Below are 16,013 nucleotides of genomic sequence, written 5' to 3'. Positions count from 1 at the left end.
GGCCTCCACGGGTAGCCAATGAAGACTCCTCCTGTGTAGGGAAACAGGCTCATGTCTCGGCACATTCTTCACAATAGGTACCGCACCATTCTGAAGAACTTGAAGTCGCCTAGTATTATTGCTATTAGAGCCCAGCATAAGGACATTTCAATAGTCCAGTCGGGGCATCACAAGAGCACGAACCAAAGTGGCGCAGGTTGCCTCAGAAACAAAAGGTTTGACCAACCTTAAGAGTCGCAATATGTGCTCAGCCTTGTTCACCAGACTCTCAGTGTTAGCATTAATATTTAGGGACGACTCAAAAATGATTCCCAGGGTCTTAACTTTTTCCACTGTGGGAATATCATGGCCTTCCACACAAAAAACTGCATATTGTGGGTCCAGCTTGGATCTTGCCTGGGGTGAGCCAAACAGCATAATCTCTGTTTTCTTGGCATTCTAACACATGCCATTTTCAGTCACCCAGTGCTGGACAGCACTGTAAACATTATTCACGGTATCCAAATCCTCGGTGTACTTGCCGCTCAGTTCGAACATGAGCTGCGTGTCATCAGCATAATTTGTGAAATGAACACCCAACCCGGCCAGCAAGTTACACAGTGAGCGGCAGTACATATTAAAGAGGCATGGGACACCCGACTTCAAGAGTTCCTCCGGGGACCAGGCACTGGCCCAAATGATCCGTAAAGGGCGACCCATCAAAAAAGACTGAATCCATGCCAGAGCATTACCTGACATACCACCAACCTCAGCCCATTCAGCAGCTTGTCATGGTCAACAAGGCCAAAGGCTGCTGATAAGTCCAACAACATCAGCAGCCCGATCTTACCTTGATCCATGACCTGAAGCATCTCTGACTTCATATCTAACAATGCATCCCCTAATTAGTACGGAAGCCTAATTGTCTAACATGAAACACTTTGGACTTTTCCAGGTGTTCCTGGAACTGGATAGTAGCCACTTTATCCAAGACCCTCAAGAAAAACCGGCATTAGTTATGGGTCTGAGATTGGTATAGTCTTTGATGTCAAGGTCCATTCTTTTTAGTAAAGGAGTGACAGACGCCCTCTTCAAAGCCTCTGATGATGTAGCAGGATTTGAAGATGATAATTGCTTGAAGCAGGAGCCAGTGCAGTTCGATGAGTGTTGGGGTGATGTGGTCGAATTTGCAGACTCCTTTTAGTCCTTTGCCGTGCTGCAACATGCAGGACACATCTAAGGGGTGCCAAAGTAGTTGCTGGAAGGTCTTCCAAAAGGGCAGTGCCACCATGCAGATGGGAGAGGACCAAGGCTTGGACAGCGGATCTGCAGTTGTTTTCTGGGCTGAAGGGCTTGATTTTCCGCAGGAGAGAAGTTGGTATCAAGCCGCTTGTGTATTTCTTGTTACATGCTGGTGGAAAGTGAGGTGTCTGTCGATGTCGAACCCAAGGGACTTGGCACAGGTGAACATCTAGGGTATGAAGCCCAAAAGGATTATATCAGATAGCCAGTTCTGGATGTTCAGTGTTGTTGGTCAGCCCTAGAAATTCAGTCTGGGAGGGGTTGAGCTTCAGGTAAGTACTGGACATCCAGGACTGGATCAATGTGAGGCAGGCCTTGCGCATTTGGATGTCTTCGATGGAGGAAATCGAGAGGTAGATCTGTGTGTCATCTGCCTATTGGTGGATGTGGAAATTGTGAGGAGCTAGGAGTGTTCTGAGCAGCTCAATGTAAAGATTGTAGATCACAGAGGACACAGTGGATCCGTGCAGGACTCCACATGTGATGGGTAGAGTTTGTGATATGGAGGAATACATTTTTACGAATTGGGATTTCTTGTAAGCTGCTCCCACTCATCACCCATGACTGTGGAAGTCTGCCTTTCTGCCTGGACCACTGAAGTTTACAGTAAAATATATACCACTTCAGAGTGTCATCGGAGAATCTCTAAACTCAACAGCAGGCCCCTTATCAGCTTCATCACTGCAGTGCCTTGCTTTGCAAAAGAGGAAGAGCAAAGGTGAGGCCAGGGAGTGGCTCAACAAATGGTCTGCAGGTCCAAATGTGTGAAGGGTTATATATTGAGCCCTGCTTTCAGCGCAAAATGGGATTTGGTGATCCTTGGTCAGCATATGGCACTGGCACCTTAGACCTAGCATGAAGGTTTCCTCATCTCGTTTATTTTCCAAATTGTATCCACTTTCAGACAAGCTGTAGCAAGAAAACATATCCTTTTATGCAAACTAGGAAGCCAAAAAAGGCACGTTCTAGGCTAAAAAGAAAGTACATTAAGCTATGCGGAGTGCTAGATGCCCTATAACATAAGTTTCAGGTATGGTAGCATCATGAGCAATATAGTACAATGAGCGTGATAAATGGTTTGGTACCAGGGTTCGCCCTCATAGAGCTGGAGCCTAACAACAAATAAACATGTGCAAGCTCTTTTGGGAAACTATGCAAGTCAATGGCTAAACATGCAAAGTTAAGTTTTGTACATTCATGACATAGGCTCATGGGGTTTGTCCCGTACTTAGATTGCAATCACACAGTTTGCTACATGGCTAAGGAAACCGAGACATATGCTTCTAGGAAATAGAAGTCTTTACAATCTTGCAAAGAGGATACGAAAGCAGCACAGTGGGCCTCATTACGACCCGAGTGGTAAGGGATTACTGGTATCGGTAAGGGCACTGGTGCCAGTAATCCCTTACCACCCAATTACGAGGTGCCTTTGGGGGTCCCTACCTTAACGGCTGGTTTTACCAGCCGTTAAGGAAGGGACACGCAAAGAGACCTTGGAGGTAATTACGGTACAGCAATTTGCGGTGCCGTAATTACCGCCTTCCCCATTCCCATTGAGTCCTATGGGGGCAAGAATGGGAATGGGGAAGAGCCAATGGTGAATGGGGAATTACCGCCCCGCCAACCTTGGAATTCCAAGGTTGGCGGGGCGGTAATTCTGCCATTCACCATGGCGGAATCCGGTGTCAACCATGGCGCTAATAGAGCCATGGTTAACGCCTGGGTCGTAATGAGGCCCAGTGTCTAAAATCTCTTCCCCAATGGTGTTGACCCAAGAAACAATGTGGGTTTTGCTCCAATCATAGCAATGGTCAGCAGGCTCTCTGCTTGCTTTCATTGTCTGCTTGCATCTACAACACTGAAAGTGAGCGACACCCAAGATGGTGGCCCACACCACCAGAGCATCCCAATGCTACCTGTGACCCCCCGAATGGGGAGGTGGCTGAAGTGGGTTGGTGACCTGCTGACCCCTAGGATCAGGTCTGAGCATCCCTCACAAAGGAAGTTAGGGAATCTGACCCGATATCCTCTCCCTGCACATCCTCGTCAGCGTTGATCCACAAAACGACTTGGTGTCTCTGCACTCCCAGCAGCAGGTAGGGCTAATTAATCAATCGTTTATAGCACGCTTAATACCATGGAACACCCTTTAAGCACTTAACCCGGTTTCAAACCTGTGTTGCTCTGCGTTGTCCTGCCTACCGCCCCTCGTTCACTTCATTCAGCAGGTCCCTGTTTTCATTTTTTAACTGCATCTAGAACAGCAAAAGCCAGGCACACCTAAAATGGGGGCCTATACCTCCAGCATAATGCTCCCTGTGACCCGGCAAAGAGAAGGTGACGAGCGGATTGGTGGCTCACCGACCACCTGATATAACTGTAGTTCATCAGGCCGTAGCTGAATTCTCTCCCTTTATGAACACTTTTTGTTATATTAAAACAATTTGATTTTCTTCATGTACACTGCAGCAGTTAAATAAAGCATATTTTCAAATGAATATTCAGCCTGTTGATATGTATAAATAATGAACCTCTTCCATTACATTCCACACCTTTGAGTTTTTATTCAGCACACATTTTGTTTTTACAAAACAAAGCCCAGCTAAAGCCAGGTGTCACTCTGAGCAAAATAATAAACAATATTACAGAGCAATGTCACTCTGCAGGCTCTGGCCTGTGTCAATAAATGCATTGTGACCTCAATCAGATTTTTCAAAGTTAGTCACATCTGTGTTTCTCGAACACGTTCAACCATATGTTAAATAGTTTACTCATTGTAACAAAGTCCTATGCCTGACTTTGGGAACCGACAGTGGGGAGGGCCAAAGGGGCCTGGGTACTATCCTGAGCTAGGGGATGCTGGATCCGGAGGAGGTTTATGAGCTATCCTTGGACCTTCCACAAGCTAAAGTAAAGAATAGTGACAAAAACATGGCACCCATAGACCCACTGATATCTATGTTATGGGAGTCAGCTCTGCAGTACTAATGGACGGCCAAAGAGCACTAACATTCAAAACAGCATAGTAGGCTTGTCCCCCCACCCCACTGTATTTAATATTTTTGTATGTATTCTAATTGTTTTTCATCCCTTGTCCCCTCCCTGCTGCCCTGTGGGCGCTTTGAAACAGTATTTACTTCCTGTATAAGCGCCTAACAGGCAATCAATAAATAAACTGCTCTACAGACACCCATGGCCACCAGGCTGAAAGATTGGAATCTAAGACACTTAAAGTGCAACTGTCTTGCGTTGTACACAAGAGAGTGAAAATAAACAACGCCTATTCTCCCACTCCTGTGAACATTGCAGGGGTTACAAAGTTGCAAATTCCACACGACAAAGATGTTACATCATACCAGACTTTTTCACATGCCTACTGGAGGGTCTTCCAACTATTCAGGAATGCAGAAGGGCCAAGGTTGAAGCAGCCAATGAAAGCAGAGCTTCAAGGGTGATGGCAAGAGGATGCACCCATCCATGTCCAGGACCATTCTTAAAACCAAGATGGCTACAGGACTTACTGCATGTTGCGGAACACCTCCTCTCAGTCCGCATGACCCTAAACACATTACACAATCACAGAACAGCAAAGCCCACATAGCCCAGGTTCAACCAATATCAAGTGAAGGGGAGACCACCCTATACAAAGCAGCTAGTTCAGTCTAAAACGTTCAGGTGTTCAGGGAAGAGCTGGAGGAAGGAGTATGGAGGATATTGGCAAAGAAGACGTTTATTCTGGAGAAGGGAGGTTGGATTTGAAAGTTGATGGGTGGGACAAAAGAGTTATATTGGTGGTAGAGGAGAGTTAAAATTTGAAGAGTTGTATGGGTGGAAGAAGGTTGACATCTGGATAAAGAGTCGTGTCTTGATGGAAGAAGATTAACAGCCAGAGTGAGTGGAAATTGTGTTTAGGAGATGAAGGAGAAAGAGGCTAATTACCAAGAGAAGATGCGAGAATGAGGGGATTACTGGCTGGAGGCAAGATACCAACGAAGATCAAGAGACTGCGGGAGGTTTGTTTAAGGTCCAAGACCCACAAGTAATAGAAGAGAGAGAGAGAGAGGTGACAAATGGGGAGACAGAACCAAAGACCAATAGAGAGTACCATGAGGCTATTTAGGTGGAGCTCCAGCATGGGGAGGAGGAGATAACCAAGAAGAGAAGGGTGAACAAGGTTGTTATGATGAGGACGCTTTAGCAGCTAGTGAGCTGTTAGGAGGAGGTGAAGGAGGAGGTTGGAGGAAAAGGTTATACGGGCTGAAAGAACAACTGTTATTATCAGCAGAGACGTATTGTGAGGCGATTTGAGGGGAGACATATTTGATAAGGAGGAACATCTTCTGAAAGAGGGAAAGAGAGGCTGTTAGGATAGAGCAATCCTTGCACGCTCCCACCCAGTTGGTCCCTTTTCTTAGTTTTTATTTCCTTTTTATGTTAAAATGTAAAACAGAAGCACATAGAGTGCACATGTATCAACGCTAGACTAGTCTCTTCTAAAGAATTACACATTTCTTTTTTTATTTCAGAATATCAGCTTGATATTCTTTAGATTACTGAATTTCTGAGGATTGTTATGTCGTCCTGCCTTCCCTTTTTGCTACCAATTACTTCATTAAATGGGTTAATAGGAGTGATCAATGTGCAGGTGTCATTGTGATCATTTTCAAGTCTAAGTTGAATTTTTCCAACTTTGACTCCCTTGAATGGGACAACAACTGTCAAATTGGTGTATGCAATTTAAGGTCTTCTTACGCTTCTACTATTAATATTAATATAATTCTTTGCTATTGTTTGGCCATTTGCTAGATATTTTACATGACTTTTTATCTACCCAAGGCCTGAAATATAGTAATCTCTTTTTCATATGATATTTTAACATTTGTCTGGATGCAGATACTTCTGACTCAGTCCTCCTGACTATGATCTCTGCATATAACTGGGACATCTATAGGCAAGCAACCCCAGATAGGGAGTTGATTTTTTGAAGAATTTTTAGATACCAACAGCAAACCTGTTGGCACCTCATGTGATCATAGACGCCCCTTTTGTTTTTGGAAATAATTGCCTCAATGTGTTGTGTCCTGAGCCTCATCACTGTGCTTGCCAGTATGTTCTAAGCAGCATAAGGAAATGTGATGCGTCTTTCCAGTCTGAGCTTCAGGAGTTGATATTCTCCAGCGGCAGCTTACTCCCTATGATATGTGGGGATGATTTGTAATTTGTCAATGCTACATACAGGCATTTTGTAAAAAAATCAATATATAGAGAATGTCATGGTAACGAGAAACATCAAATTGGGAAGATGGGAAAATAAGCATTGTCCGACTACACAGTTTTGCTCTGGAAAATCCTTCCTGCTAACATCAGCTCCTGCAATTTATGAAAGAACTGTAGACCCTGCTCTTCATTGAACACAAGGGCCATAGATTGGCTAGACAACCCTCCCTCAACCATGCACTACGACCTCTATTGTATAGTGCTCCATTGGTTTCTAGCAAGGTTTGCAAGGTTTGCACCAGCGAAAAGCTGGTGGATTCTATACGAAATCATTGTAATCGCTGCCTGCCATGCGTACCTGGCAGGCAGTGTTTACTCAATCTACTGTGCTGAGTGCAAAAGAGAGGGTAAAGAGACTACCACCGTCATTTTCACTCTGCAATGCAAATGATGAAAATCTCCCACAGGAGAGCTTTTTGCATCCAAGTGCATATGTAAGCGGTCCACTCCAGTCAATTCCATTATTTTACAAAATGAGCTCCATACTGTTTCGGAGAACAGAGGTAAGGGGAAGGAAAATGTGCATAATTTCAAAAAAGAGTCAGTGGTTCAGCTTTAAAGAGCATAGTTCAATAAGTTAAGGAATGCAGCCTCTCACTCTGAACGCTCTAGAGAAGAATTGTTGCACAGCCCAAGCAGTCCTAACGTCAGGAATAAGATGTAAGAAATAATAGTCGACTTGACTTGTTTGAAACCTCGAGATCTAAGGATTAGATTGAGTGTGCTTTTTGGCTAGTTTAACATGCTCGCTTTCCTCTTCAAATGTTTGAGGAACAAGTCTCTAAGTGACTTTCCTGCACTCCCCCAGGGATGTAAGGTGATACATTGAACCGCTTGCTGAGATTAGGTGCTAGATAAATGTAGTCAGCCTTTTCTGCTGGCACTGTCTGAAGCACAGGTCTAGAAGGGCCTTCCTAGAGAAGCAGGGGCAAGGACTGCTCCGGATTGACTTCTGCAATGCTAACTGCTTTAATCGAAATCATCAGAAAATCATCAGAAAAAGAATCTTGGTTCAGTTAACTCTGAATTGCATGATTTGCAGCTCCACTGGCCAAGCATAGCACTCTCTTCAAGACCTGATCGTCTGTGTTATGGAGGAGAAGAGCATGTTCAAGCCCCCAGACTCATATCCACAGAGTGCCAGTGCCTAGGATTCATCCCTGTAAACTCACATCAAAGCCTCCACAGATTGTCTAACCAGATGATTGGTAAAGTGCATCAATGCTTTCTTGGCACAGGGCACGGTAGCGGTCTGCCTTTTAATGTGAGTAGTGACTCTAAGATGTTCAGTAAAAGAGACACCCATATAAACAAACTCTTTAACGTTCTCTATCTTAACTTCTGTTTCTAAAAAGGTTGCGGGCACAGTGTCTCAGAGCCATATTATTACAATTATATATTTGGAAAATTGCTAGCAGGTGCCCTTTCTGTCATGAAGGTGGCACACTTAGAGCCACTGCACTGCAGAGGGTGTCCTAGGGAGGGGCTACGCATCGGCTCTTCCTTTATCTATCCGTGCTTCTACAACCTACTATGTGTCTATTCTCAAAAAAAAATAAAAAAATAAATAAATAAATAAAAAAAATCTCCTGTCTTTTTCATCTTCTTAGTTTCCGATTATCAATCCCATACTCCTTGTCATTTTTTATTGTACAGTTGTAATTCACTCTTTGTTAAAGCACTTTGGCAAAAGCGCTTAACAAATAAAATAAATACAAAATACAAATACACTAGCTCCTCTTCTGTAGATAGAGCATCTAAACATTCCCTAAACAAATCCTCTTATAGGGAGTTGCTGTACAGGTTAAAGAGGAAGGGAGTCAGAACGCATTCCTGGAGACAACCCTTGTAACAGCAACACACTTTATGCACTTCCCATCTTAACCAAATCTAATTCTGACTTCAGTATCCTGACGGAGGAGTTTTAACGTTTGCAGGAGGGACGGAGCATGTTCAGCTCCTCTAAACTCCTCTAAAAACTCGATTCTATTGACGAAATATGTTGGAGATCGTATAAAGAATAGACATTGGGTGATATGAATTTGGAGTCATTGTTTCATCCATTTTGAAGATGGAAATGATCATGGCATGATTCCATCTAACAGGAATAAGCCCAGTGGACCAGATGGCAATAAGGTCCATTGACAGGATGGGAGCCCAAACATTGACATTGCATTCAAATTGGCCTATGCAAATAGTATTTGGTCACAGGCTTTCATAGAATTCTTGAGTTAACAAGATGTGTGCAGTTCTGATAGCGAAAACCTACGAGTTTGCTTCACATTTGAGGGGCTGTTACTTTGGACACCAGAGAGTGAGAAAGTGTCAAGTGCATGTGCCCCCTGGTAGATTTTGTAAAAGTGTTGAATCCAAATGGAAGGAGGAATGGGAAGGCCTACAAAGTGCCTGCACTATTTAAGGTACTAATCTAACCGTGCTCAGTTTAGTCCACGCACACTAATCAAGAGACCTCAGAGATGAATTGCGAAGTATATCATTTTCGGTTTTTGTAATTTTGTTCAAGTGTCACGTCAATGATATTTGTTGGTCAGCTGTAGGTGTCTTTGTTGTTTGGAGGTCTTTGAAATTGTTTGCTTTGTTTCTGGTGTTTCTCATTGGACCTTGGTCAATTAACTGTGTTCATCCATATGCTCTGGGCAGTCATTTTCATTTCTATTGTAGTATTACTACTGATGCTTATGGTTTGTCATACATGTTGGCCTATGTGTATACCGGTTTTCTCTTGATTTAGATGACATTTCCTGAAGAAGAGTTTGTCTACTCGAAACGTGCTGGAAAAAGCCAAGTTACTTAGCTCATCATATTCTACAACAAACCACCTTTGCTCTGTTTTGTGAATTTGAAGCAAAACTATGATTACTAACATTGATTATGATCTACATAAATTCATGTTATAAATGTTTTGTAACACTTTTATTTGAATGAATTGGCACGCTTTTCAATTTACCTATTACTTGGAATATCTATCTTTTGTTGGAAGTTTGCTTTGGGCAGTGTGCAATAAGTGCCGACATCAGTTTTGATAATGTTAGTTACACACATTCCCATCATATGCACCGTTTGGCAATTTTTTTGGAACTAGTAAACTCTGACAATTCCAGTATGCCCCTAGTATCGCAACCCCCATCTATTTCCATGTTCATGACCTCAGGATATTCTCAGTCTGCATGAGGCCAGTATGCTCGCATTTGAACAAGCTTAGTAGCCACGACCACAGTGCCTCCCTAGTTTGTTCAACCCAGGATGATCCCACTTTGACAATCCCAGGGGTGTTCACAGTTTGAAAAATGTAACTTGCTCCAATTTGAAAAGTGGATGAACAAATAATAAACAAATACAAAATACAAATATAAATTTAGAAAGTGGACCAAGCCCTCTGGTATCTAGGCGCTGGTTACAGGAAGAAGGACAGACACAAATGACAGGTGTGGACTTAGATGAAGAAGTGTGTCTTTAAGTTTTTTCTGAATACTTGGTAAGAGGGTTCAGATCGGAGGGGCATTGGCAGCTTGTTCCACAGATTGGCCACGAGCACCAGGTAGCTGAAGCCACCAGCTCGTTTCCATCTAAACCTGGGGGTTGGGAGTCGGTGGCTGGAGGACGATCTAAGTGGTCTGCCTGGTGAGTATTGTTTGATCATCGTGACAAAGTCAGAGGGGGCCTTATTGATTAGGCAACACTTTGTGTTTAGGTGCACTGGTCACTGACTGTCAGGTGCACAGGTTACGCAAGCCGCTGCTGGAATAGTGAGTTATTCCTTGTGCCCTTGTTGATCAGGTCTGCTTGATGTCACCCCTCTCTTCTTCCAGCACTTCACCATGGCCAGGCATGTCTCTCACAGCTCAGGGAATGCCTGTTTACATGCTATCTGCCACTTTGCTGCTGGTTGTCTAGGACAGCTGCTGTTGGACCCTTAACCTTTCTTATGCACATGCCTACGTGGTATGCAGAAAGTGGCTGACCGCTTTCATGTTGCCTGGGTTAATTAGCTCTTTCCCTCCAGTCACAGGGTAAGACTCACTGCCAGGACTAAGTGGGAGGTTGTCTTGCTCAGGTAAGATGATCCAGGGTGTGTGACGAATGCCTTTCCTCAAATATATAGATATAGATATGTTTTAGTGGCAACTTAAATGCCCGAGGACTTGTTTAACCATAGACCTTCTGCTTTGAGATTAGGGATGACTGAAATGTGTTCATTTCGCTTTCGATAATGAGATATTGTGCAGTAAATTCACCAATTTAACTAGAAAGGAGAAAGGTTGCAGGACAAAAACATGTTTTAAATACATTTGTTAAATAAAGGCTGCAAAGATAGGTATTGGTGTCTTCAACCCTTGTAAAATTGCTGGAAGAAGTCAGCAAAGGGGCAACAAAACAAATTATGTTTAAGAAAATCTGCATAGAAATTATTCATTAATGTTTTTTTCAACTTTAACCAAAACAGCTGGAGTTGAACCTTTGCTGCAGATTTCATTGTCAAAATAATTCAAGTTGCTGGAGTTTTTATATTATTTTGCTGATAAAAACACAATTTCTTTTTTTCCAGGATTTGAGGTCAGCAAATTAGTTAAGAGTTTTCCACTTCTTTTGCTGATAAAGTTTGCAAATTATATTTTTGCAGGGTTTGCTTCAGCAGTTTAGCCAGAGGTGTATTTGAGGAATAAATTCATATTTTAACAATTTTCAGAAGTGACAAATTCTGAATCTCGCCAAAATAGACTGTGGACTTAAAATTGTGCACACTGCTTCATGAAAGGCTCCTATTGATTATGAGTGAGCCATAAAGACGGCTTCAAGAACTGCTGGCCCGCAAAGTAAAGAATAGTAACACTTCCAGCTGCCTTCTGAGAGGCCCAGTCAATGGGGTAATACGATTCAAATTTAGGCCTGCAACTGATTGTGATGTACTCCTCAGTTCCCCCGAATAGCCCTCTTTCTAGTAGTATTTACTTTAGGCACTTTTCATCTGACATTTATAGATTATATTATTTTAAAATACACTTTCATTATAAATCAATGCAGAATATTACTGTCAAGAGTTTTTGCAAAAACAGAGCGACTACAAAAAAACGATTCTATGTTAATATTCCGCCCCATGGAGACAGCTCCTCTAAATGACTGCCTTTTTTGCTGCATTGGAGCGTCCTCCAAAGGCTGGGAATTGGGCCCATCGGGGAGTTTCACTCCTCCCCACCCCATGCCATGTTCCCGTGCACTGCTTCTCTGATTCCCCTCCCCGCTGTGTCTTGACTACCAAACACCCACTCTCACCCGCCAAGCCTGAAGCAGCCATGCCCCAGGATGGATGATACAGACTTCCTGTCATATGAAATGGACTAGAGGACATATCCTCCTACAGGATCAGAAGCAAAGATTCCTGGAGTGGGAGAAATTATACACTCAATCAGATATAGAGGACCTATCAAGAATAAGCTTTGCTAGGCAAATGATTGAAACACCACCTATGGAATGTAAATGCTCTCCTGTGTGTTCCTAGGTTTTCTTGCCTCTCCATGGACAAGTGGCTTCCCTCATGCTTTATACTGTGTATTCTTTGTCTAAACATCAATTGGAGTGTGCAGGCCTGGTGAACAAGCTGAGGATAGAAGAAAGACTCTGGGGCATCCCACATATTTTCCCTATGGCATCACAGAGGGGGCAGTGTTCCTCAGTTCCCAGAGTCTCTCAGACTATTTCCCCCAGAGGCTCACAAGTGACTTGACCACACAGCCCGCAAACCCACCACCTACAAAGATCACACCCTCCCTATCCCCATTGTGAAGGTCTTCACAGAAGAAAACCTTAACTCCTCGGCATCATCAAAGCATTCCTCAGGCAAAGTACCTTCCCAGATCAAAGATAACAAGACAGATCCTCTCCCTGCTAATAAAACCCACCCTCAATTCATGCAGCCTGGCCAACAATTTCCCCCCTGGGCATCTACCTTTCCTCAGTGAAGAGATTGAACAGACATAACCTTTCAGCTGCATGAAATGACCACACAGCACAAGACTACCAATTTAGATGTCATCCATGATGTAGCACAGAGAAAGCCTGCGAACATCCATGTTAGCAATGATGCCCTCCACATCTTGAACATCTGTCTACTGGTCCGACTCAACATCTATGCCGCCTTTGATGCCATTGACCATGATGTGGTCTTCAATATCCTCATCCCGCACCTGTGCTTTGTCAGAATAGTCCTGCAATGGCTTCTCCAACAGACTCTGACTAATCCAACAGATTTCAGTGAGGCCTAATAACCTGCAGAGATCTACGAGGCTTGATCCCATCTCTTCTTCTTCAGTCCCTTCTTGGAAACTCTGTGGGTACTCCTTACCAACCCTGACATTAAGATACCCCCAATATGCAGATGACAACTTAAGATCAATTTCATCAACAACATCCATCAACTCAAGCATTGTCTGTCCCTCATCCAGGTCTGGATGTCAATCTCCTACTTGAAGCTCAACCCATCCTAGACCAGATTAATGTTCCTAGGAAACCCCTCCAAGCATGTCCAAGTCCAGAACTGGGTGACTGGCATGCGACTTGCAGAATTCACGCCTTAGCTCTCATCCAGAGCAGGACCTCTTGACTTTGCTATCAACTGTGACCTCTTATAAAAATCACACATCACCAAGAAGATCCAAGCAGCATGGTACCAGTGTGGTCTCCTCCGCAGAACCAAGTCCTCTCATATCTGCCTGTGTTTCAGGACAGTTGTCCAGGGCCTGGTCAGCTTCCACCTGAACGGTGGTGACGTCCTGCTCGCAGGGGTCCCAGATGCCACCTCGGCCCATCTGAAAACGGCTAGCACACTGCATCACACCTCATCTAAGGACAAACAAAATTCGACTAAATCACCCCCAGGACCCTCAAGGAGCACACATCATATACAAGACAGCCTCCATCACCCATGAAGCAGTCACAACAAAACATTCTACCTGGCCAAGCAACACACCATCTCTGAAGATCTGTGCACCACCAGAATGCTCCACATCGCTAGACTGAAAACAAAAAAACTGCAAAAGGAAAAAAAGAAAACGGGCCTTTTCCTGCCATGCAACCTGTCTCTGGAGCAAGTAACCAATACAGATCTGACGGCACCCCCATCTTAAACTTCTCTGCAGCTTCCCAGCTTGGTTTTTGCTTCATAAACTCGATTGATAAAACATACATATACTATGAGCAAAATAAATTAAAAAATGAACTTCTTCATTATATTTGTGTACCTAAAACCGCTGAATCTAAGGTGATGATGAAAAATCGATTTTTACACAGGTTTCTGAAAAATATTACACTTCATTTGCAAATGTTTCTGCTCTGGTCATACCTAATTTCTTGTTCTTCACTTGTTAACCCAGATCCAAAACGTGAGTGAATGTCAGCACAGGAATACCTGTCCTCCAGCGCTCTAAGATCGGAACACAGGAAGGAAGATTTGCAAAATATTTGTTAATAACAATTCATGCCAGATTCCTCACACTTTAACAATTGCTCTGGTTACCCATAGCATAAATTTATCGACAGTGTGATTCGAACCTGTCAAAGTCGCACACATGTATCCGCTTAACTCACTGATCTACCTTACTCCCTATAAAACCAAAGACTGCGATCTAAAGTAAGCACAGGAACTGGTCTCCTACCACTGAAGCCTGGTGGGAATCTATGCCAGCATGGCTGAACATCTGATGTATCATCCCCATGCCAGGCAATGCCCCTAAGAAGGCATAGCCAGGCATATGAATACTCAGAGTCTGGGTCGTGCATGCAGGTTACACATGATGGAAACCTTGCCATGAGTGCACTATTATATTCACTGACTTCACAAGTATTCATCACATAATCCTATCACTAAATAGGCGGCTGCTACTAAATGGGGATACGTGGCCTTCCTTTGAGTCACTGGTTCAAGAACAAGGAGCCATCCTAGTGCTCTACAGTAGTTTGTGCCGCCCATGTCTAAACTCTATCCCCACCAGTTACATTTTCTGTGAATCAGATTATATCACACCTTAAGCAATGCCTGAAAACTTAGGCATGCTTCGGCCACCCTCATCAGTGGCTTTGCCCCCAAGTATGCACCCCAATGTATATCTAGTGATCATGCACACCAATGGACATCTCCTGAACATGCACCCTTAAAGGCCAGCTCCAGTGCCTGCACCCCAAAGGCCATCTTTTTTTTTTTTTTTTTTTTTTATTGATATAGTTGGAATACAACTTTTCAATATTTCTAGTTTATCAAATACAAAAATATATCAGAATTTCATTCATAACATTAAAAATAAAACAATTCATATATCACGAATAGGCATGATATATAGTAAAAAAAATGCACATCACATACAATTTAGGAAAACATCACCATGATCACTATTTGATTAATTAAAGAAAAAATAGAAAAAATAGATATAGCAAAGGTAGAGAAAGAACAATTGATATGCTGAACTGTACTCGATTTTCACAAGCCCGGTGGAATGACAACGTGGCTAACATATTTTTACTAAACAATCTGTCAGTATTATTGACATTGTTTCACACATTCTTTGAATCTTCAGTACTATATGTCTCTAAATCAAGTGTTATTAAATAATTTACAATTGCAATTCTATTTTTGTTAAGAGACGTGTTATACAAAGTAAGCCATAATTGTTCAGCAGTTGTAATAAGCAAACCCTCAAAGTGATCTATTATATAAATGGCAGTCTCCCGGATTTACCCGCCAATGGTCATGAACACCAAAGCCAGTCTCTTGATCGTGCACACTGTTGGCCATTTATTGACCATGCACACTGATAGCCATCTACTCTGAATGAACATCTGAGGCAATCACTTGAGCTTTCATGCCAAAGGCCAGCTCTTGTGCATGCACTCTAAAGGCTAGCTGCCATGCAGTCACACTGATGATCAGCTCCTGACGATGTGCACCAATGGCCATCGTCACAATGACCTCCTGAGCATGCACACAAAAGGCTATATGGCGTGCAGGCACAGCATTGGCCATCTCCTGGGCATGCACATCAATGCCCATCTCCTGGGCATTCACACCAATTCCCTCGTAATGAAAAGTAAAGAGTCGGTGGTTGCTGGCACTAGAGACAAGATTATGTCGGTACCTGGATTTTGCCGTATAGATGTTGCCTAGCATTGTCATCCTTGGCTCTTGTTTGGACAACTCCATATCCCATCTCCTGAGCATTCACGTCTACAGATATTCTCTGAGCATGAGAACTTTACCCCATCTTCTCAGCATGCACAACAAAAGCCTTCTTGTGTGCATGCACTTCAATGGCCACCTTACGCGCTTTGTAATTGTAATTGTTTATTTGTAAAGTGCTTCAAAGTGCTTCAAAGTGCTTCAAGGCGGGAAGGGAACAAGGAAATACAGTTGTCATTCTTAGGCCTTGAAGATTCTGAATGATCTAACA

General features: G+C 43.2%; 1 protein-coding gene across 1 annotated transcript in view; it reads right to left on the bottom strand.

Moving 5' to 3' along the window:
• Positions 1-16,013, bottom strand: part of LOC138448004 (probable cation-transporting ATPase 13A5) — a 512,982-nt gene that overhangs the window by 430,161 nt on the left and 66,808 nt on the right. The window contains exon 5 of the mRNA XM_069604536.1: positions 13,916-13,996. Coding sequence (XP_069460637.1) covers positions 13,916-13,996 — 81 coding nt within the window. The remainder of the gene's footprint in view (positions 1-13,915; positions 13,997-16,013) is intronic.

This window comes from Ambystoma mexicanum, chromosome 3q (genome assembly GCF_040938575.1).
Source record: "Ambystoma mexicanum isolate Mex_15411 chromosome 3q, UKY_AmexF1_1, whole genome shotgun sequence".
NCBI lineage: Eukaryota > Metazoa > Chordata > Amphibia > Caudata > Ambystomatidae > Ambystoma > Ambystoma mexicanum.
Note: the sequence above shows the minus strand (reverse complement) of the source record. Positions and strands in the feature narration are given on the sequence as shown.